This window comes from Mustela nigripes, chromosome 9 (assembly GCF_022355385.1).
Source record: "Mustela nigripes isolate SB6536 chromosome 9, MUSNIG.SB6536, whole genome shotgun sequence".
Classification (NCBI taxonomy): Eukaryota; Metazoa; Chordata; class Mammalia; order Carnivora; family Mustelidae; genus Mustela; species Mustela nigripes.
Genome location: NC_081565.1, coordinates 64,047,521 through 64,068,620, shown reverse-complemented (window position 1 = coordinate 64,068,620; position 21,100 = coordinate 64,047,521). Strand labels below are relative to the sequence as shown.

Below are 21,100 nucleotides of genomic sequence, written 5' to 3'. Positions count from 1 at the left end.
AAACAAACTTAAATTATTAGAATAGAAAAAATTAGTTACCATTAGTTACCTAGGCCAGTAAATATAGAGGTGGGGAGGGGGCATTACCTTAAAGAAAATTCTTTTGCACTTATGGCAGTGCCTTTGCTGTCACAAGTCCATCATAATAAAAGCCTTCCCTCTGCACAGCATGAGTCTTCCAATTGGAATCTATTATCGAAACCAGGGCTTCTCAATTGGAGTGATTTTGTACATTCTCTCCCCCCTCAATTTGGCAATGACTAGAAAAATCTTTGGTTGTCACAACTGGGAAGTTGCTACTAGCATCTAGTAGGTAGAGTTCAAGGTTGCTGCTAAACATCCTAAGAGGCATAGGGCAACCCCCATAACAGAATTATCCAGCAAAATGTCCATAGTTAGAAAACTTGCTCTAAACAGAAAGAAAGGATAGTGAAGTTCATGTATTCCTACAACTGCCTGAGTTCAAGAACCCTGAAGGCATCATACTAGCAAGGAACAAACTTGAGAACACTTATAAACATCAAACAGGCATTAAAAACATTTTAAAATTTTTTCTTACAAAAAAAAAAAAAAAAAAAAAAACAAAGTCAAGGGGCGCCTGGGTGGCTCAGTGGGTTAAAGCCTCTGCCTTCAGCTCAGGTCATGATTCCACGGTCCTGGGATCCAATCGGGCATCGGGCTCTCTGCTCAGCAGGAAACCTGCTTCTTCCCCTCTCTCTCTGCCAGCCTTTCTGCCTACTTGTGATCTCTGTCTGTCAAATAAATAAATAAAATCTTATAAAAAAAAAAAAAAGAAAGTCAAAACTTGTGTCCTCTTCTCTTGCTTGCCCTCCAGAGATGTTAATAACCAAACATAAGGCAATATAGATTCATTTCAAGGCTATTACCGCCCTTTGCAGTAAAAGAAGCCAGGGGCTGGGCAAAGCTTGAGGGGGAAAAAATGCTCAAAGAGATAAATGAACATTCTGTCACTGGAGAGCTGTCACAATGAACTTGTGTCTGAGACAGGGCTGGAGGGTGGGGGTAGATATTAAACGGGACAGGAGGATAAATGTGTTAAGCAAAAAGAAAAAGCCAACCAAGAAAGGGCAAGATTACCAAGTTATTTCCATTCTGTGCCCAGAAGGGTGAAATCCAGGTGAAGCATGCCAGTAGCAGGGAGGGCCCTAGAGGCCAGATACACCAGTACAGAGAATGAAACAGGCAAAGAAGGGCTAAGAGGGAGAGCTAGCAGCCACTCACCCAAATAGCCTGCACACACCAGTGACCTTCCTGCCACGCGGCTTGGCCTTCCAGGCCTCTGGGGTCCCCACCCGTGACCTGAAGTTCCAACCAGAGGCAAGCACTTGGGAGTTCTCCTGGAGGCCACAGCCCAGTCCACTGAGCCTTGCTCCTGGAATGCCCCAGCACCCTCAACTCTCCAACCCCTGGTGCCTGGCTCAGTCCCTCCCTGTCTAGGCTGTCCTAGAAGGTGTTCCTGCCATCCTGAATCCGGTCTGTGTGCCCCCTGCTGGGTGGAAGTCTGAGAGCACAGACTGTGGCCTTTTACCAACACCTCTCTGGAACTGTGTGCAGTGCCTGGCACAGAGCAGACAGAGAGCGTGAGCTGACGGGGTATTTTTGTATTTAAGGAACAATTAGTCTCTCCCTGACCTTGCCGCCACTGGCATGTGTTTCAGTAACTGCAGATGTCCTGTACATCATTCCACAAACTCTTTTCCTGAACCTCATGACTCCAGTCACAAGTGAGCTACATTTGATATTTTTTACTTGCAAATACTATAACCCTCAGACCTGAGCTAGTACCCAATGTATATTGAGTTTCTTAAAAGAAACCGGTTGCTGTTGCAGAGAACGCAGCCATCATTGTATGAACGTTTTGACGACAGAGTCAAAGAATTCTTATCACCAATGTGATAAAAAAATATAAGAGAATCTTCCTTCCTCTAGCTTATATTGGTCTGCACAATGTGCCCAATGTATTCAAACTGCCTTTATAAAGCCACATTTCTCCAGCATGTCGAAGCTGAAAGTCAAATCAATGATACAGCCTATCAAGTGGACCCCCTTAATTTGCTGGGTATACTAAAAAGACATTTATTTTGGCAAATACAAGGACATATGTAGTAAGTCTACATGGATACACAAATAAACACGGTTGAACAACACAGGTTGGAAATGTGCAGGTCCACTTATATGCAGATTTTCTTCAATAAATACAGTATAGTACTGTAAATATATTTTTTCTTCCTCCTGATTTTTGCAATAATGTTTTCTTTTCTTCAACTAACTCTATTCTAAGAATACAGCATTTGATACATGTAACATACAAAATATGTGTTAACTGACTAGTTATGTTATCAGTGAGGCTTCCAGTCAACATAGACTATTAGTATTTAGGGTTTTGGAGAGTCAAAAGATACACATGGATTTTCAACTGTGCACAGGTCGGCACCCCAAACGCCCCACACCGTTCAAGATACATGTATTTGTGTAGAGATACATAGATACACACATTTCCAGTTGCCTTTATCTATTTATCTATGTAGTGTGTGTGGCATGTCTTTAAAAGGAAAAAAAAAAAAAAAAAACCCACAGGGTAAATAAACATTTTCCCAAACTGTCCCTCAGCATTCCTCTCTCCTTAAAATTTCCTATGGTTTCTCAGTCTGTTCCTTTTTACCTAGAGAAATAGGCAACCTCTATACATTTGGTTTCTTTAGTGTAGCAAGCACCCTTGTTTATGCTCAGAACATTTATAGTCTCCCTTAAGAAAAAAACATCTAACAAGCTTCTTTGCTGATAGTGATGAAGAATTTATCAGAGATTAAAGCACAATTAACCTGCATTCCAAGTTGCTACTCAGAGAAGGAAATTCCAACTCCTGAAAAAAATGCTTACACTACCTACTGTTGATATGAACACTAACCTCACTCACTACACATCATAAACAAGAACTCTTCACTTGTTACCTCTTCTTTGAATTCAAGTTAAAATTTTAAAATTGGGGGGGGGGGAGCACCTTGGTGGCTCAGTGGGTTAAAGCCTCTGCCTTCGGCTCCGGTCATGATCCCAGAGTCCTGGGATCAATACAGGGCTCGATCCTGTACCGGGCTCTCTGCTTGGGGGGGGGGGGGGGGGCGCCTCCTTCCTCCTCTCTCTCTGCCTGCCTCTCTGCCTCCTTGTGATTTCTTTCTCTCTGTCAAATAAATAAATAAAATCGTTTAAAAAAATTATAAAATGGTATGATGGCCTCATGTGAAACCCTGGTTGAGTTTACTTGTATTTATGAAACTATTGCTTCTTCTACATGGGAAGAGTCCAGCACCCAGTGAATGAATATGAATGAATGACTGACAAGAGACCAAGTAGACGTCAGTCATTAGAAGGCAAAGTGGACATTTTTGTAAAGTTGAATAATGAATCAGTTATTACAGGTAAACACATCACATATACTATTATGTCATAAAAATAAGGAAAGGAAAAGTGAGTTGGGGGAAATCGGAGGAGGAGATGAACCATGAGAGACTGTGGACTCTGAGAAACAAACGGAGGGTTTTGGGATGGGTGAGCCTGGTGGTGGGTATTAAGGAGGGCCTGGATTGCATGAAGCCCTGGGTGTGGTACATAAACAATGAATCTTGGAACACTGAAAATAAAATAAAATTAAAAATAGAAAATAAAAAAGTAAGTGTCATAATAGATAACTACTTTACTGAGTTGTAAGGCATGTGCAAATCGGTAATAAACAGTAATGACAGTTGAGCAGCAAGTAATAGTATTAAGCAAATAACATTTAGTTAAATAACATTTGGTTAAAGAATCCATGAGCCACGCTGAAATTACCAAAACAGAAATGGGAAGAAAAATAACTGAGGCCCAAAGTTGGCAAAATGACACCTGTCTGAGGTGTCACTCCTTCACACTCTCTCACTAAACTAGAGCCCAGGTGAGACTGCCACGTCCTTCCAGGACTTGAAACGAATTGTCTCATGCAGAAACACAGTTGCTTCAAGAAATATACAATGCTAAGAAAATAAATCACATTATTTCTCTTTACACTTGGGTCTACTGAAAAAATCTTGCTCAAAACAGCAAAAAATTATCTTCTGTCATCACCACTGATACTAACAAATGTGCTGGTCTGAGTAGTTAGTGTAAAGTGAACAGACAGAGCTGGGAAGCCCCTCAGCTCATCCCTTGCTCTCCCCTAGAATCTACAGTGGCTCCCCGCAGTCTAGCCAATCACATCATTTCCCAACTACAGCGCTATTGTCCTGGGCACACCTGCGTCATAGCATCCTATTCCCACCACAGCAGGAGCCTCCACTCAGCTGGGGCCTGTTGGACTCCCTATCCCAACATCCCTCCCTCCTTCTCTCTCTCCACATCATCCTAATTTACCTCATCACTTCCATGGAAGCTTTTTTTCCCATTTGACTTTCATGGCCCACTTCAACAGTGAGCTCAAGTTTACTGCAAGCCCACTGAACTACAGTATTTCTAATTGCGAGCTTTTGTGCACAAGGAGTGTCTCACAGACTTCAGCGACGCTTACAGTACCTAGCACAGTGCTAGGGAATGATAGGTACTCAGTAAACTTGGTGCTAATGTATCATAGGTGCTCAATAAAACTCATCTACCAAAGACACAGAAGTGCTCAACTGAGGTAAATTAACCCACGGATTCAATCCAAGGAATAGTTTGTATTAATTACCAACCTACTTAAGGCAAGGGTGTTTTCTGGTCTTAATTATTTGGACTATTATTTTAATTGTCACTTTTCAATTAAAGACTCCACCATATGCTTGCAAAACACTGAGAGCTGAATTTTCACAAACAAGGTAAACTTAACAAAATATTCTCCAAGGTTAGTTTTCCCACAGCATTCTGAAAGGGATCACTGACGTCATCACACATAAAACTCTTAGGCTTCCAAATTTTGTGTTAAGTAGCTCTCACTAGGAATGCTCCAGATTCTCTAGTTTGAAATGTCTACATAATTACCTCAATCCTTCCTTCCCATCTCATTGTAAGAGATATCCAAAAGCAGTATGTAGGGGTTAAAATATTTCCAAATAGCAAGACTGTTACTTTCCAGAAAAAGAATAAAAAACAAAACAAAACAAAACAAAATAAAAAACAACCAAAAACCAAAAAACCCATATCACCAAAAGAATGTAAAATGTTTCCTTCGCGATGGGCGAGGGGGATCTATTTTAAATTTACAACTGTTAAAAAAAAAAAAAAAAAGGGCTTCAAGAACCCCCAAATTGAAGAATGTTGGATAAAAGACTGGCAGAGCCCCTTGGAGAGCTCCTGTGTGGCCCCTCCCTCCAAACCCGAGTTCTTAAAAAAACACATTTCTTCTTTCAGCCTGCAAAACGCAGCCCTGCCCCGAAATCATTCCATTTATAAAGCCCCCACCCTCGAGGAAACATTAATCTACTTTGCAAACATGCGTTCCAGTCTATGCTTTGCTGTTTTTTTTTTTTCAATTCCTTTCCTCCCCACCCCCACTTTTTTTTTTTTTTTTTTTTTTGTACCTTGAGACAAATGTTTTTTCCCCCAGAGTTGAAAGCTGTCCAAAAACAGGACCACACACGCCGCCGCCTCCGCAGGCCCGCGCTGCGCCCGCCCCCCGCCCTCCCCCGCGCGGCGGCCGCGGCCGCCGGGGGCGCGCACACTCCTTCCAGCCGGAGGGGTGGCCTCTCTCTGCACCCCCCCGCTTCTTTCTCTTTGGACGCGGTGGGTGGGGGTGGGGGAGGGAAGGACGCCGAGGACGAGCGCCCGGAGCCGACAGGCCTTCCCCCAGCAGCGTCTCAGGCGCAGCAGAGGCGAGCGGCGGCGACGGCAGGCCCCGGGGACCCCCGGGCGCGCGGAGTGGTCCGGCCCGCGGAGGGGCCCCGCGCCCCCGCCGGCCCGCCCTCGCCACTCTCTCCCACAACACCTAGCAAAGCGCAGCGCCCCGAGTAGATTACAGCGCGGCCTTTGTCGGGCGGGCCTGGCTCCCGGCCAGGCGCCCAAACAATAAACAATTCCCCCTGGTGCGGGCAGGGGGTTCTCGCTCGCCACAGAAAGGCTCTAGGTGTATGCTGGCAAATATCTTTATCAGTTGGAAGGAGGAAGGGAAAGGGGCCCGGGCTGGGGGGACGAGAGGGCGCCGCGGCGGGCGCTGGGTCTCTTACCTTCCACCCACAGCTCCTCCACGTTGGTTTCGAGATTAGCTGCCTTTAATCCCACAGCGAAGGCCCCAAATATGAGGAGGCCCACAACCAAGAACTTCCCGCAGTTTTTTTGAATGTAACAGCCCAGTTTAAACAAGAGTCTCTGAAACTTCGCTCTCAGCCACAGCGGCGCTTTCCGGCCAGTAGCTTTCCCCTGAGGATGAAGCAGAAGGGAGGAGTGAGCGCTGGGGAGTCGCGGCCCGCGCGCCCACGCCCGCTTGCGCGCACCCGCCCGCGGACCCGCGACAGCCGTGGGGAGGTGGGGGTGCCCTTGGGCCTGGATCCCAGGCTGGCCCGGGGTAACGCGAGCGGCGTGGGGAGGCCTGGCCGTAAATCAAAGTCGGGATGCAGCGTGGGAGCTGCACCTTGGCGACAGCAGGGGCGCCCCCACGCACGACCCGTGTAGCCTCCCCGAAGGTGTCTTGGGGGCGCTGGGGAGAAGGGCTGCAAGAACAGAGGGAAGGGGAAGCCAAGGCAAACAGGAGAGAAGTCACTCAACAGAGGCAATCTTCACACGGGAGCTGGGAAGGGAGGGGCTGCGGAATGTCTGCGTTGGAGCCCACCATTTAAGAACCAGCAAACCACGGGTCGCTTCCCCGCAAGTCGAGGGCCATCCCTCACCCCTCTCCGGGTGCCCCCGCAGGGAAGGGGGCTGGGGGACGAGCTCGCTCTGTGAAAAATGTATTGCGGGCTTCCCGACCTTGACCCCCGCCCGGCGTGGTAGTAAGTGGGGATCCACGTGGTGAGCGCGGCCGCCGGAGCTCACTCGCGACGCATTTCCAAAGCGTTGGGAGACGCTGTGTGAGCTGAATTAGGAAGTGGGGCAGCCATCTGTAACTTACGACAATATTTGTGATCGGAAGAGGGCGGCCACATGGATCTTTCCCTCCTCTCCCTTCCCATCTGGTTAAACGTAAAAAGTAGCCAAGTGCACAGGGAAAGGGCCCAGGCCGGCGCAGGCGGGGGTCCTGGCTGGGCTGTGGCTGCTCCCGGCGGCGGCGTTTCCCCGGCGCTGGCCGCTGCCCCGGCGGGCCCCCGTCTGGGTGCTCGCCTTCCCCGGATTCCACACATTTCAGCGAGCCTCGTAAACACAATGAACCCGGCCGCTTGGCAAGACCAGCACCGCGGATTTAAGGTGGCAATTTGTTTACAACTTTCCCTTTCCCCCCAGGCTCTGAGAAGAGGTGGCTCAAAAACTAAAAAGGCAGACGGGAGATGCCCTCTTCCAAGGATAATTTTTAAGGGGGCCGAGATTTCATGCTCAACAAAAGCAAAACCCGCTGCCAAAAAAGGAAACCACCTTTATTTCGGCTCCCTCCCCCCCTCCTCTCTCCGCCTCCCTCCACTACGCCTCCCCCTCCAAGATGTTAAGAAATGTGGCAGCATTACAGGGGTTTAGGTTGCAAATAGGGGCTGGGGCGCGGGAGCAGGGTTCTCTGGGGTTGAGGGCACTGGGCAGTGCCGCGCTGTGGCCGCCCTCGAGGTGGTCCACTGTGGACCGCTTTCCAGTGCTCCGGAAAAGGCAAGCCGGGGAGGGCGCGTACACACGCGTACGTACACACACACACACACACACACACACACACCCTCCACCCCCTGCGGACCTCAGACAGCCCTTTCCTCCGAGGACCGGAGGGAGGGTTTGAATTTTTCAATCCCCACTTGTCTGCCTCTTTTCCTGGAGAGGTGTGTGTGAGTGCTAGCGTGCGTGCGTGCGCGCGTGCGTGTGTGTGTGTGTGTATGTGTGTGGCGGGGGTGATCCCAAAGAGGAAGAGGAGGGAAGAGTGGGAGGAGAGGAGAAGAGTCTGAAATGCACCTTGGAAATCTGCTCCAGAGCGAAGGCGGCGTCGCAGTAGCTGGGCCGGTGCAGATAGTCCCGGTCCAGCGCGGCGTTGCGGCGCAGCCCCCCGGTCCGTCTGCGCCTCCCTCCGCCAGCCGGCCGACCCGGGGCCCCGCTGCAGCTGCCGCCGCCGCCGCGGTCCTGGGACTCGGCGGCGTTACCAGCCGAGGCCATGTTGCCGCCGCCGCCGCCGCCGCCGCCGCGGGAACCGAGGCTTCCCGGGCGGCCCGGCGCACTGCTGCCGCCGCTGCGGGCTCCCGGCGCGCCCGGGCGCTCGGATGGCGAGGACGCTGCTGGCCGCCGGCAGTTCGGGCTGGGGCTCCGGTTGACAGACCTGCTGCTGTTGCTGCTGCTGCCGATGCTGCTGCTGCTCACACGGCGGGCGCTGCTGCCGCTGCGGCCGCAGCTGCTGCCGGGGAGTCAGACCCTGCGCCTTCCATTGCCACATTGCGCGGGGGTCCCGAGGTCTCTGCGGCCGCCGCTGCCCACATCCAGTTCTCGGGAGGGCGAGAGCCGGCGCGCGGAGCCAGCCTGTCCTTCGGACGCTAGCGCGGCGCTCCTCGAGATCCCCAACTCCCCCTACCCGCCCCCCGCCCCGCGCCGCGACCCCTTCACTGCAGAAAGCGCCAGCAAATCCCCGCCGCTCCCGCCGGCCTCGCCGGCTCCCTCGGCGCCTCCCGGGTCGCTCGAGCGGCCGCGGAGGGTAAGCGCAGAGCCACCGCCGCGGGGTCCGTGGGTGCCCAGTGGGTCTCAGCGCTGCCGGGCCGGGGCAGCCGCCGCCGCCGCTCCTCTCGCGGCGGCTGCTGCTGGCGGTGGCGGCTCCTGAAGCTGCTGCTCGGGCTGCTCGGGCTCTGGCTGCTGGGTTCGCGGTGGCTGTTCGGTCCTGGACTCTGCTTTCTTGTGCTCCTCGCCGACCCGCTGGACCATTCTGCCCCAGTGCAGCGCGCCTCACTCGCTCCCGGGACTTGGGGACTCCGCTCTGTGTGTGTGCAGCGGGCAGCGGCCGCAGCAGCTCCTTGATTCAATAGATGAGATGGAAGAAGAAAAAAAAGAACTCTCTCCATTTGGAGAAAGAGGAGGAGGAGGGGTGGGGGTGGAGGGGGAGAGACCGAGCGAAAGAGAAAAAGGCTGGAGCTCCCGCCCCCGGGGCTGTCAGATGGCTTGGGTTTCTGCGACGCGATTGGCTCGCGGAGGGCAGAAATTACTCAGCAAACATGACTATTATTAGCTGCTTAGCAACAGCTCACCAAAGTAGAGAGACCACCCAGGTAGGCAACCCCAGTGTGTGCATCCCCGGCTTCGGGGGGAGCCTCCGAGAGCGCCAACCTTCTCGCATGCAATACTTCCATTAAGGAATGCTCCCCCCTCCCTTTTCTTTCTTATTCTTTTTCTTTTCAACAGTGTCTTCTTTTTGTAAGACGCCTTTTGCGCGCGCACACACACTCACACACACACATACACCCACGAGCATTTGCCTCGCGATAGACACGGGGGGAAATGTAATATTTTTTTAAGCGCTTAAACAATTTCTGAAATTCCTCAAAGAAAACCCTTTCAGAGGCACCTTGGCCTCAAGCTGCAGCAAATACTGGGAGGTCCGGCTTGAATTCCCAGGCCTGCACCAATAATGACAGGGTGGTGGATAGGGCGGCAGTGTGTGCCAGATTTTTTTTTTCTCCTCTCTTTTCTTTTCTAACTAAAGAGAAGACTTAGGCTCTCGCAGGGAACAACGCCTCGCATTAAGATAAACAAAATGGAAAGTTAAAGAGGAGAGTAAGGACGTTGGGAAAAGCCACCCTTTCTTAAAATCCTCCCCCCACCCCACCCCAAAACCCAAAGCAGCACAGTCCCCGTTTGAAGGAGTCAGTTTTTAAAAAATGTGTAATCCAGACACCAAAGCAATCTTGTGGAGGCAGAGGCGTTTTTATTTGAATCTTTAATGTGACATATGTAAAAGAGAAACAACAGAATCCTTTTAACAACCAGGAGCAACGGAATTGTTCCACTGAGAAAGAGAAAAAAGTTTCCCTGACTATTCGGGGTTCGTTTGGACTCCCCCTTTTCTTACCCGTATGCCCTTGTTTAAATTATTTAAAGTCCGTTTTAAACGCCCCCCCCAAACTGGTACGCATCCTGTTATATTTAATAATAGCGTGACGTTGGGGAGAATAAAGGCTTTGATGTTGGATTCATTCGAAACAAATTGTGCGCTGATTGCGAGGACTTGTCAGTACACTGCGGCCAGTGTCACCGAGACATCCCGGAGATTCGCTTCCCGTTGGGGAAGAAAACACGCAACCCTCTGAAGTGGATCTTGCGGCCAGAGACAAATTAAACTACCTACATAGTTCCGCTTTTTATTTAAAAATGTAATTCTTGAAGAGCGTAATTTGTTTTTCTTGTTTGCAAATTATGAAATCCTCCCTGAGATAGGGACCAGACCCACAAACTCTCGATTCTGCTTCATTTTACTATTTTTCCCTTTCTTTTTTCAAAACGTGGTTGAACTGCAGAGGGAGACCCGCGCAGCTAGAAGCCGACTGCAGCCGTGAAATGGGGCAGTGTGGCTTTAAGATGCACACGGTGTGTGTTCATTGAAAAAAAAGAAGAAAGAAAGGAAAGGAAAGAAAGAAACCCAGATGGAGGGAAAGGGGGAGGAGCGGGGAGAGAAGGCGGAGCCCACGCGACCACGTGACCCAGGGCCGGGCCGGGTCTGCGCGCGCTGGGCGGCCGGCCGGCCTGAGCGCGCGCGCGTGCGTCCGCCGGCGCGCGCACCCGAGCTCCGGGACTCCCCGCGCGGCCCAGGCGGAGCAGGTAGGGAAGTCGGTGCGCTTGGCTCGAGCTGGGCTGACTCCAAGTCTCCAGCGCGGCCTCCCGGGAGCCCAGACTAGGCTCGCGCCCCGCCAGCGCGGACAGACGTGCCGGACGCGCCGTAGTACATTCCTGAAGGCGGTCCGGCCCCCTTACGTTGCCCAATGTCCGCGCGGCCTCCCCGCGGCCGGCCAATGGCCGAGCGCACGGGTCCCTTCCCCTTCAGCGGCCGGGTGTCCGCGGTCCCGGCCTGGAGGGGACTGCAGCGGGGCGCGCAGGCCACCGGGGCAGCCCACGCGGCTCTCTCGGGGGGCTGGTCGGCAGCCCTCCCCGCCCTCCTCCTTCCTCTTTGGCGGTTCCCCCTCCCTCCTTCTTTCCCTCTCCCCTTTCTCCTTCCTCTTTCACCCCTTTCTCCTTCCTCTCTCTCCAGCCTCACCACCTTCCTTCTAGCTTTTTCTCCCTCCTGGTTTCGTGGGAGGCCCTGTCTCCTGAATTCCAAACCAGCGGAACGTGTGCGGTACCCCGGGCGGGGAAGGGTGTCCCGTACGATAGAGACAAAGACAGCATAAGTGTCTGAGGATGTTTAAGAGATCTAGAGGAGGACCGGAGTACCGGGCCAGCGCGGAAATTCAAAACTCAAAACTCCGGAGGAGCACGTGATTGTGTGCGCCGCTCTGGAAGGGCTGTTAAAATCCAGAAGCGAAGGCAAGCACCATGCAATTAAAATGGCACATAAATAAATAACATCGCAGGAGGATGGGGCTCGACACGTAGCGAGTTTAATCTTGAAGCGATATCCTGATTTTTGTTATGTTTGCTAAAGAACATAAAGTAGGAAAGGAGATTTATTCCAACTTTTCTTACTGAGTGGTTCTGCAGACGTTTCAAGTCAAACTATTACATGCTTGCCGCTGGAAATTATTTTTTAGAGAGTTGGGGGTTGTACCCCTAGTTTTACGTGTCAGTCTGTTTGTATTTACATCGTGCTGTATATAGCAAGGTAATCATGTTAGTCATAGGTTGCTACGTTTGTCTCTTCAAATTCCTTTGCAGCATTTTAGACCAAAACATTAGTTGTGCCTCCCAATCTTACAGCAATTTCAGTTAGCTGCTTGGATTATGGAATTCTAAAATGAAATTATAGGCTGTGTACTCATCGTGGTTCCTTATTACTCTCTGCGCGCAGCTGCATATCCTCTTGTGCTGACTGCTGCTACGTGTGCACCATTTCAGTGGCAAAGCCTTTTCCACTCGGGCTCATTTCCCTTAGTTTGACTTAATTCCTAAACGTTTTGAACATTGATCTCCCGGGTTCTCAGCGCCCTCAGCCTCCTCACCCGCTGTTTGATAGGTTAACTTTTCAGCATCTCAGACAATAGTCCCGGCCTGTAAATTCTACGGATAGGTTCCAGGACGCAGTCCCCAGCCTGGGCTCTAACAAGCGCTATCTTAATCTCCCCACCCCCACCCGCCGCTTCCCCTGTGGTCTGCTTTTTTCATACACAGAGATGAATTACTTTGAGGATCTAATTGGCCTTGTTTCTGTAACGTTTTAAGAAAGGGAAGAGGAGCCAGTGTAAAAGCCTGCTCGACTTGGGTGGTCAGGGCTGAGGCTGCCCCCAATTTGCCTCATTGCTGATGCATGCGAGTGCGACATTCCCAGGGATAATGTTGTTCCTAATCAATCTGCCCTTATTTACATTTGTAAGCGTTGCCGGCTTTAATATGCATGCCCTGTGCAGGGGACCGCTGCGCCACACCGGGTTTGTTAACTTCAACTAACCATAAGAATGCTCCAGACCTGAGGTGAGGCTGGCTGGAGGAGCCAGGTCTGTGAAGGTGTCTGCTGGGAAGACAGACCCTTTAGTGGCCTGTCTGCAGCGTGTCTCCCCTCCTGAGAGTTACCAAATTAAGTGAGAGCTTGGGGCCTTTTCAACCAGTAGTAGTTGCTGGCCCTCTTTGGAGAAACCCTTGAGTGTTCTGTTTCCCCTTTCCAAGTAGAGGGGAATGCATCATATCAATGCATCACTTGTCACTTAGGTCTTCCCACCATACTCTAAGACTTCATAGGACTCCGTAGTTTTCAGATTTCCTTAAACTTTTAAAATATGAATATGAAATTATTTCCCCTTCTCTGCTCCAATACTTAAAATATCTGTGGCCACACCACACACATCTCAAAAATGACATCCGATTATCCAAGTGATAACATTGAAATGAAACATCTGCCCATTGTATTTGGACATTCCAATGATAAGCAATTGTGGGAGCTGGACTAGGTTGACTAATGAGAAACCATTGTGAGATTTAACTTTTCACTGGTTTCTCAGATCCAGCTAAATGGATCTTTAAAATCTAGTGTAATTTAGCTACTTTTTGCAAAGTAGAAATGAATAAACAGGTTAATGTATTCTGGTAAATTGACCTTTGGGCATTGTTATAATTTTGCCTGAGTTTAATATTCTTTTCCACAAATGCAAAGAATTGCAAATGTTACATGAAGTCCCACAGTGTGCCTGTTGAGTGTGCCTGGGATGGGGAGAGGAACTGGGGATTTGATGTAATAGTCTATTTCTGGGTGGGGAGCCCAGGGTAGAGGATGTGAATGATGGGCTAGAGCCTGAGCGGTTGAAAGCAGGTACTTTGGATAAGGAGTCTAGACTTAGTTCCAGCAGTATGCCACCATCCACCACATTTTCTTGGCTCTCTAAGAATGCCTTATTATTTTCTCATTGGCAGCTTTTGTATTTACTTAAAAGGTGATGGTAGAAAATGAGTCTAAAAGGTTTCAGGGGAGAGGGGGGAAAAAAAGATTCAGCAGCCACAGAATGAGAAACCCCTGAGCATGACTCCCCTCCTCTTTCCCTTCTACCTTCTGTTTCCTCCCCCTATTCCCTCCTCCCCAGGACTGGAGGAAAGGGAACAGCTATAGCCAACTTGTCAAAATAATGCTGCTAATTACCCCTGATCTCCTTTAATGGGAAGCTGCTCCCAATTCTACAATGGAGTAAATGAGGGGTCTACAGCACAAACTCAGGAGCATTGGCATTTTTTGAGCCTGCAGTGAGCTTGGGATGGGGCAGAGGGTGGCAGAGGAGAGATGTCCTGAGAAGGTCTCCAGGTTCAAATACTAGCTTGAAAAGGGGAATTAGACTTTATGCGATGCCAAAGCTTTTGGTCACCAACTACAGAGAAAATGTTTAGAGCCTAGAGTGAAGTTGAAAGAAAACATAGCATTGATCCTTGTACTGATTTTCCCCCTTCTCAAATATCTTCTTCGCCACATTACTCCAGTGGATAGAGATGTAGTCTAGAAAGACCCAGACTCTGAACATTTTTTTTTCTCCATCTCTCTCTTGCCTCATCTCTATCTCCCCATCTAATATATCTATATCAAGCTTTGCATTTGGCAGAAGGCACACCATTCATTTCAGTGATCTCTGCCATTGGGTCTTGCATGAAAAAGAAGCTGAGCAACATGATCCCTTTGACCCACTGCTGGAGCAACAAATTTATTAGAGATATAGGCATGAGAAATGAAAGGGAAGTAAAACAATTCCAGCTTATTGTGTGTCTTTCTTTCATACTGCTAATCCGGTTTACACATCACGCCTACATGTCTCAATAGGGCTTTATACACTGTGGCAGAGGCGGGAGAAAATAAAAGGTGTGTGTGTGAGAGAGAGGGAGAGAAGAGAGGAATGAGGATAAAAACAGGGAAGACAGATATTTTAATCCATATTGAATTGCTTCATCAGTTTTTCTATCTGTAGAAAGTTGAAGACAATTTATAAAACGTATTTTTCCCCCCCACGAAATAAATCCAAATGGTGTGAACTCCTGTTGAAATAGCTTGTTAGATTAGGACTAGATTATAACCAGAAACTAGATACACTTCTCACAGTGAGTTCGAAATGAAGCTAATACCCCAAATTGAGAATGGGCCTATTGGTGTCCACCTTAATTCAACATTTTAATATAAAAGATCTTGGACCCAAAGGCATTTTACACCCTTGTGGAAGAAAGCTGGGTGACAGCTGGAACACACACAAACTCACAATTGAAAGCCCCTTGTTTTACAACATGGGGGCACAATGCACCTGAGGCAACGATTTATCCGGAGGTACCACCCAGAAATAATAAGTTACAGTAACAAAGGATGACACCAAAAAGCATTGTCTTTCTTTGTGAAGGCAATTACTTGCATGTTGAACTACTGGCAGGGAAAAAAAAATTGAACACAAAGAATGCTGAAAAAGGACTATTGTAGTTTAAGACCTCAGTTATACAATTATTAAATATTTAGGGCCGCCCATTGTGGGTCTTTATTATTTATGTCTGGTTCTTTTAGAGTTCCCCTCCCAAGGGAGGAAGGAGGGATAAAAATGAAGAAGACAGTCTTCTCTCCCAGGTCTAGAAAAGAGAGGTCTCTCTGGGTGTCTTCCACAGGCAACAATCCATATGGTTCTTCTTAGGTGTTGGAAACTGAGATCTGAAAACTTTGGACTGATTGCTCATCCACACACTAGGCGTCATTGTTAACACGGACTAAAATATCCGGAGGCATAGCATGTCATCCCAGAGGTACAGTCTCTGGAAGTCCTGTGGTCCCCGGGTTGGCATCGGGTCTAAAGGGGTCTGAGTCAGCCCGCCCCACCTCAGGGCTCCCCTGAGGCCACACTCAGCACCAGCTAGCCGCCGACCTCTTTAATGGGTGGCAGGCACCAGAAGGCTTGGTATGCCGTGGCCGCAACCGCCAACACGTACCTCTCTCTCACCCGTGGCCCCTTCCTGAACTCAGAAAAGCACCCCGGCCTTTTTTCCCACCAACGGCGGAGGGGGCGGGGGGGCATGTGTGCGCTCCGGGTTTCTAAGGTGCTGCTCGGCTAGCCCCGGGTGTCGCCCTGAGGCGTGCGGGTGCGGGAGCGTGCGCCCGTGGCCTCCAGCAGGTCTCCACGAGCACCACCGAGACGAGAGGGCTGGCTCCGGTGCGCGCGCGCCCCCCCCCCCCCCCCCCCCACCCCAGCGCTGTCACTCTCGGCACCAGCCCTTCCGACCCAGCTCTGCCTCCGCTGGCGAGTCGGGAGCCACCAGCAGGCTGAGGAGCGAAAGCCAAGGTGGCGACCCTTTCAAGCGTGAAAATGGGATCCCAGGCGACCCCCTCCGTGAGAACTCCCCCCGGAGCCGTTCCCCGGCCCGGCCCGCCGCGGTCGGCCCCCTCCCCGCCCCGCGGGGCCGGCCTCGGGGGGGGGCGGGGGCCCGCGGCGAGTGAGTGAGCGAGCGCGGAGACGCGGGCCGGGCGCTCCCGCGCCCCGGCGGCGCAGCCCACCCAGCCCCGCGGCCCCGACGCGCCCGCCCCTCCCGCCGACCCTCCGTCCGCCGCACGGGGCGCCCGGCCCCGTAAACCCCGCGGCCCCGGGGCGCACGCGGCGCAAGGGCGAGGCGGCGGTGGCCGCGCCGGCTGCACTCACCATAGCCGGCCGTCAAGCCCTGCCCGGAGCGCGGGTGCCGATGGCGCGGACGCTGGGCTTGGGTTTCACATCAATTCCTTTTTTGCCCTCGCCCCCCTCTCCTGGTGCTCCGCTCCTCCGTCTTCTCCCCGTCTTCCCTCGTCTCCCCCTAGCCTTGTCGCTGCGGGTCTCTTTGTCTTCCCTGTCGTCGTCTTTTTCTCTGTCTTCGTCTTCGTCTTCTCCTCCTCCTCCTCCGTCTTTACAAAAGGAACGGAAAGTGTAAAAACCCCGGCGCACTGGGCCGCCGGAGGCTTTCGGCGGAGTGCAGCGCGGACTCACAATTACAAGCCTGTTTCTATTAAGCAGTTCCATGGCCCTCGGCGTGGGTGGTCTGCCGCGCCATAGGCAGGACCTGTCAGGGTCACGTGACAGATCCGAAAACTTTACCCCTTTACAATAAACTCAAGGAAAGCAAAGTAAACTCGAGGAACGTGCTATCAGCACAGCCCTCCTGGGTAAACAGGCGCTCCCCTCCCCGCCTTCCTGGGAGGCGCCCAGCCGCGCGAGCTCCAGCGAGCCCTGCGAGCCCCCTCCCCGCCCCCCGCGGTCCTGTCTGCGGGGGGCCGCCGGGCAGGGGGTCTCGGCTCGCCACCTCGCCTTCCCCACCTTGCGGTCTCCCACCGCTGCCCCCCACCCAGCCCCACGTTCTTTGCTAACATTGAGCTGATCGCCCGAACCCGGGGGCGGAGGTTGCTAGGGGAGCAGGGAAGCTCACTGCAGCATCCCCAGCGCTCCGGGAAATGCGGGGAGCCCAGAGCGCTGCCCAACACCACCACCTTGCCTGTCCTCAATTCTCAAAGCCCTTTCCTGCTCACATTCCCACGGAAGTCCTGAGAAGCTGGGAGCATTCTGGTTGACAGGCCTACAGGCTGACAGGGAGGCAGGGAGCCAGGGAAGCCGGGCCGATAACAAGAGCCTCCCTGGGGAAACGTTCAGTGCACCAAGATGTATGTGGATTCGCGTCTTTTCTGTCCGAGGTCCCTGGGAAGCTGCTGCTTCTAAAGAGACCAAGGTGGAGTCCCTTGGAAACCAAGATTGGTAGCTGGCTGAGGAATTACTAATTGATATTTGCTTTTTTTTCCCTTCCAGTGACTGTGGTTTTTGGGGTATGCCACCCAAATGCTCCCACCCACGCTGCCTTCCCAAACGAGGCAAAGCTTGGGTGATGGGGTTAGACGGAAGTGCCTCTGTGCTGAAGGGCTCTCAGCCTCTTGCCCTAAATGGAAAAGCCCTACTCTGGAAAGACCCTGCCAGTGTTTAACATTTCATCTGCTCTACCCTGCAGGGTAGACTTGTGTTTCACACACAGCTGCAAGGTGCTATTTTAAATGGTCCACATTATGAATATAGATGAATTACAGATGGGAGGAGGGTGAGATAATTTATTGAAAATATTAAGAGTTAACTAGCTGGTCTTTTAGGTAAAGCCAGCCTTTCCTCATGTCGTTCTGGGCTGACAGTATTATTAAACACACACACACACACACACACGCACACAACACCTAGGAGTCACAATTTGTCTCCCTCCCCTCCAAAGATGATATACCATTCTTTAATTAGGTTATTTGAGTTTCCAGAGGGCATATGTTTGAGATGCATTAAGTAATTAAGCATTGGAATGCTGGGCAGCCCTGTGAATTAGGCTGGACCAGAAAGTCATTTCATACCAATTGACTTTAGTAAAAAATGGTCTTAAATGGATATTACCCATTTATCCAAGCTGAGCATGGATTCTAAGAGTCATAATAATTGGAAAAACAAACCCACCAACGTTTCTTTTAAGAAATACTACATTTTGGGGCGCCTGGGTGGCTCAGTGGGTTAAGCCTCTGCCTTTGGCTCAGGTCATGATCTCAGGGTCCTGGGATCGAGCCCCCGCATCGGGCTCAGAGAGCCCGCTTCCCCCTCTCTCTGCCTACTTGTGATCTCTGTCTGTCAAATAAATAAATGAAATCTTAAAAAAAAAAAAAAAAGAAAAGAAACGCTACATTTTGGTGTCATATCAAAGACTTTATTCATACCTTGGTATAAACTTGGGTGGGGTGAGAAAAAGGAATATAAAAATACTTCTCCAAATAGAGTAGTCTAGACTATGAAAGAGAAAGGGGGATAAGAAAAAAAGAGAAACAGCTTAGCAAAAGACATTTAAATGGCCCACAATATCAAGTCGATAGGTATGCTAATTTTGCAAAGAAATTCCAGCAGACCCGTGGAATTTGCTTTTCCTAATTAAAATGACACCCCCCACCCCAACATCCCCTTCCTCTGCCCTCTGAAAGCAAGCTTGGCTACAGGCTTCTTGAGTACCCTGCCAAGGTTAATAATCAGAGATAGATCCAGGTTTAGTGGGGCCTGATGCTTATGTAGTTTGGGATTGGGGGAGGAGGGTGATGTGCTTCTTTAGAAACTCAAAATTACAAGCCCAAAATCAGTACTTGGCTTTGGAAGGGGTCTGTTCAGGATAGAGGCCTGAAGCCCTGTGAGCTTCCTGCCCCCCTTTATAGTGCAGAACAGGGAGATTACAGAGCTCCCCAGATTTTGTGGTCTTGCATCCATTAGTTAAGATGGAATGTGTTCATATTATGTCCTATTTCAGTCAAATGCTTTAAAACTGGGAGCAAAGACAGCTTTGAGTGCAAGTAGTTGGAGTTGGCCTGTGGAAATGTAAAGAATCAGGGAGAACAGCTTTGGTGTTGGAACCTAAAAGGTCAGTAAGGAGGGGAACTCACTGGAAATTCTTTCTCCCAAGAGCAGCCTGCCCTTTTCCTTCCTCTGAAATCAGTTTTTGAAAATAACCTCAGTGCTGTGCCTCTCTTCCATCTACTCTTAGATGTTAGAAACCTTAAATCATCAAGTCTGAGATACATGTTCTGCAGGGCCCAGAGCCCCATGTGTAGTTACCTTCTGGCATTTCTCTGAGACTCCCCACCAGGGCAGGCTCTTTCTCATTAAACAGCTGCCTCTACCCTTCTGAAGTTGCTTGTGCCCCATCCCTTCCTGCAAAACCAGCTATGGCGCTGCTCAGTCTGATAACCCACTTGGCGTGGAGGTGTCAGTGACTGACAAGGCTTCCAGACGGCAGAGCTCAGCTCTAGCCTCTGAGTCTGATAAGCCAACTGACATCAAGGTGTTAATGGCTGACCAGGGCTCCCTAGGCAGCATTTTTACAGGTTAACTTGGACTTGTGGAACCAAACCCCGAGGAATAATTCTGAAGTTGGAGATTTCAGGGCATTAGGCAGGACCTGATGGAGCCACTGGGGACATATCAAAAGAGGGGACAAAGGAGGAACTTCTTGAAACAGGTCTGAAACAAATCGCATGGGTGTAACCAAGTCTGTGGCAGGGCAAGGTCATCCCTTGGCTTTGCTCGTCTTTGTGAGTATCTGTTGCTACTTGAGAAACAGTTGTTACCCTTGTTGCGCATGTACACACAGAAGCGGGCGCGCGTGCATGTGGACACAGTTTTCATTCTGCGTCCCCCTCTTCCCTGGCTCCTGCCAAACACTTTCACTCAATCCCTCTCTCAGAGCAACCTCCAGCAACTAGAACCCTTCACATGGATAACTGAGGGTTCAGAGGAAACATTTGTCCACATCTAAGAAGCCATCCACCACTGTTGCACACACTCCTCTTGGGTGCATCCATCCTTTGATCTTGGATCAGACGGATGGAGCTCTCATAAAAAGCAGTTTGCTCCGTGTCGGGATTCCAATTCTAAAATGATCACCCAACTTCACCTCCTGCCTCCTTCCTGTCAGGAAGATACCCCCAGCCAAGCCAACTTGGAGAATGAGGGCTTTGAAGACTGGAGGGGTAGGGAATATTTAAAGGTGGTTGGTTGGAATTGGGAGGCCGGGTGAGCAACTGAATAGCAGTGCTAAAACACTGAAGCAGTCAAAGGAGAGCTGTCTGAAGTGAAGAGGTAAAGCAGGATTGCAGCACGGAAAAATCTTAACAAACAGCTTGCGAACAGAAGGGTGGGGTGAGATCTGGAAAGTCGAAACTGAAGGCTCCAGGGGACCCCATTGCTGAATGGGGAGGCTCACAGAGGCACTGGCATGTCCAGAGATGGGACAGCAATCTCAGGACAAGAAGAAACAGGAAGAGAAAGCTACCAGTGGAACCCATACCTCAAAAAATGAAACTTAAAGCAAGTTGCTTACTCTTGGCAACTGATGTCCACATAGGACTTCTTCTGATGACAGTCCCCTATGTGGAAGGTCCACAGGGGACAAGCCTTGCCCATGATGAATGTGGTAAGAAGGAAATGCCAAAGAGTTGTAAACCGTGGGAAGCAGGTGTGGCCAGGCAGGCCAATGGGGACTTGGACAGTGACAGTGACAGAATGGGGTCAGGGCCAGGAGAAGCAAACAGCTTATCACAATGAAGCAGGTCAGAAAACTTACCACAAACTTCTAATTGTACCTAGGAAGGCTAACAAACATAGTCAATGGAGTCAATGTTAAAAAACAGCCTCTGCCTGCCCCAAAATGCTGTTTTACAGAACTGGCATTCTTGCCACTCAGAATTCCTCATTTGTCTTGATTGAGATGGGTAGGAAGAGGCACAAACCTGAACGCGCTTACCTGTGCTACCTGACGGAAACTCCGGAGAGGTGAGCCAGGATTCATGTTCATGCTGTAAGTGACAGGAGTGTGAGAAGCAAAGGCTCCATGTGGGTGAGATTTCAGGGGGAAAGTTTGAGGTGGG

At 50.5% G+C, this 21,100-nt stretch overlaps 1 protein-coding gene and 1 long non-coding RNA gene across 6 annotated transcripts in view; one reads left to right on the top strand and one right to left on the bottom strand.

Moving 5' to 3' along the window:
• PTCH1 (patched 1) overlaps nucleotides 1–16,410 on the bottom strand; it is a 70,491-nt gene extending 54,081 nt beyond the window's left edge. The window contains exons 1-2 of one of the 4 annotated variants that reach the window (XM_059411721.1): nucleotides 16,350–16,410; nucleotides 6,189–6,381 (exon numbers count right to left, since the gene is read on the bottom strand). In XM_059411721.1, coding sequence (XP_059267704.1) covers nucleotides 6,189–6,381; nucleotides 16,350–16,352 — 196 coding nt within the window. In that variant the 5' untranslated portion in view covers nucleotides 16,353–16,410. Of the gene's footprint in view, nucleotides 1–5,546; nucleotides 5,623–6,188; nucleotides 6,382–7,069; nucleotides 7,320–8,043; nucleotides 9,153–16,349 lie in introns of those variants that run through there. The other 3 variants (XM_059411720.1, XM_059411723.1, XM_059411722.1) reach the window with 3 other exon arrangements.
• Nucleotides 10,796–21,100, top strand: part of LOC132024753 (uncharacterized) — a 51,883-nt gene continuing 41,578 nt past the window's right edge. For both annotated transcript variants that reach the window (XR_009406297.1, XR_009406298.1), the window contains exon 1: nucleotides 10,796–10,881. This is a non-coding gene — a long non-coding RNA (uncharacterized LOC132024753). The remainder of the gene's footprint in view (nucleotides 10,882–21,100) is intronic.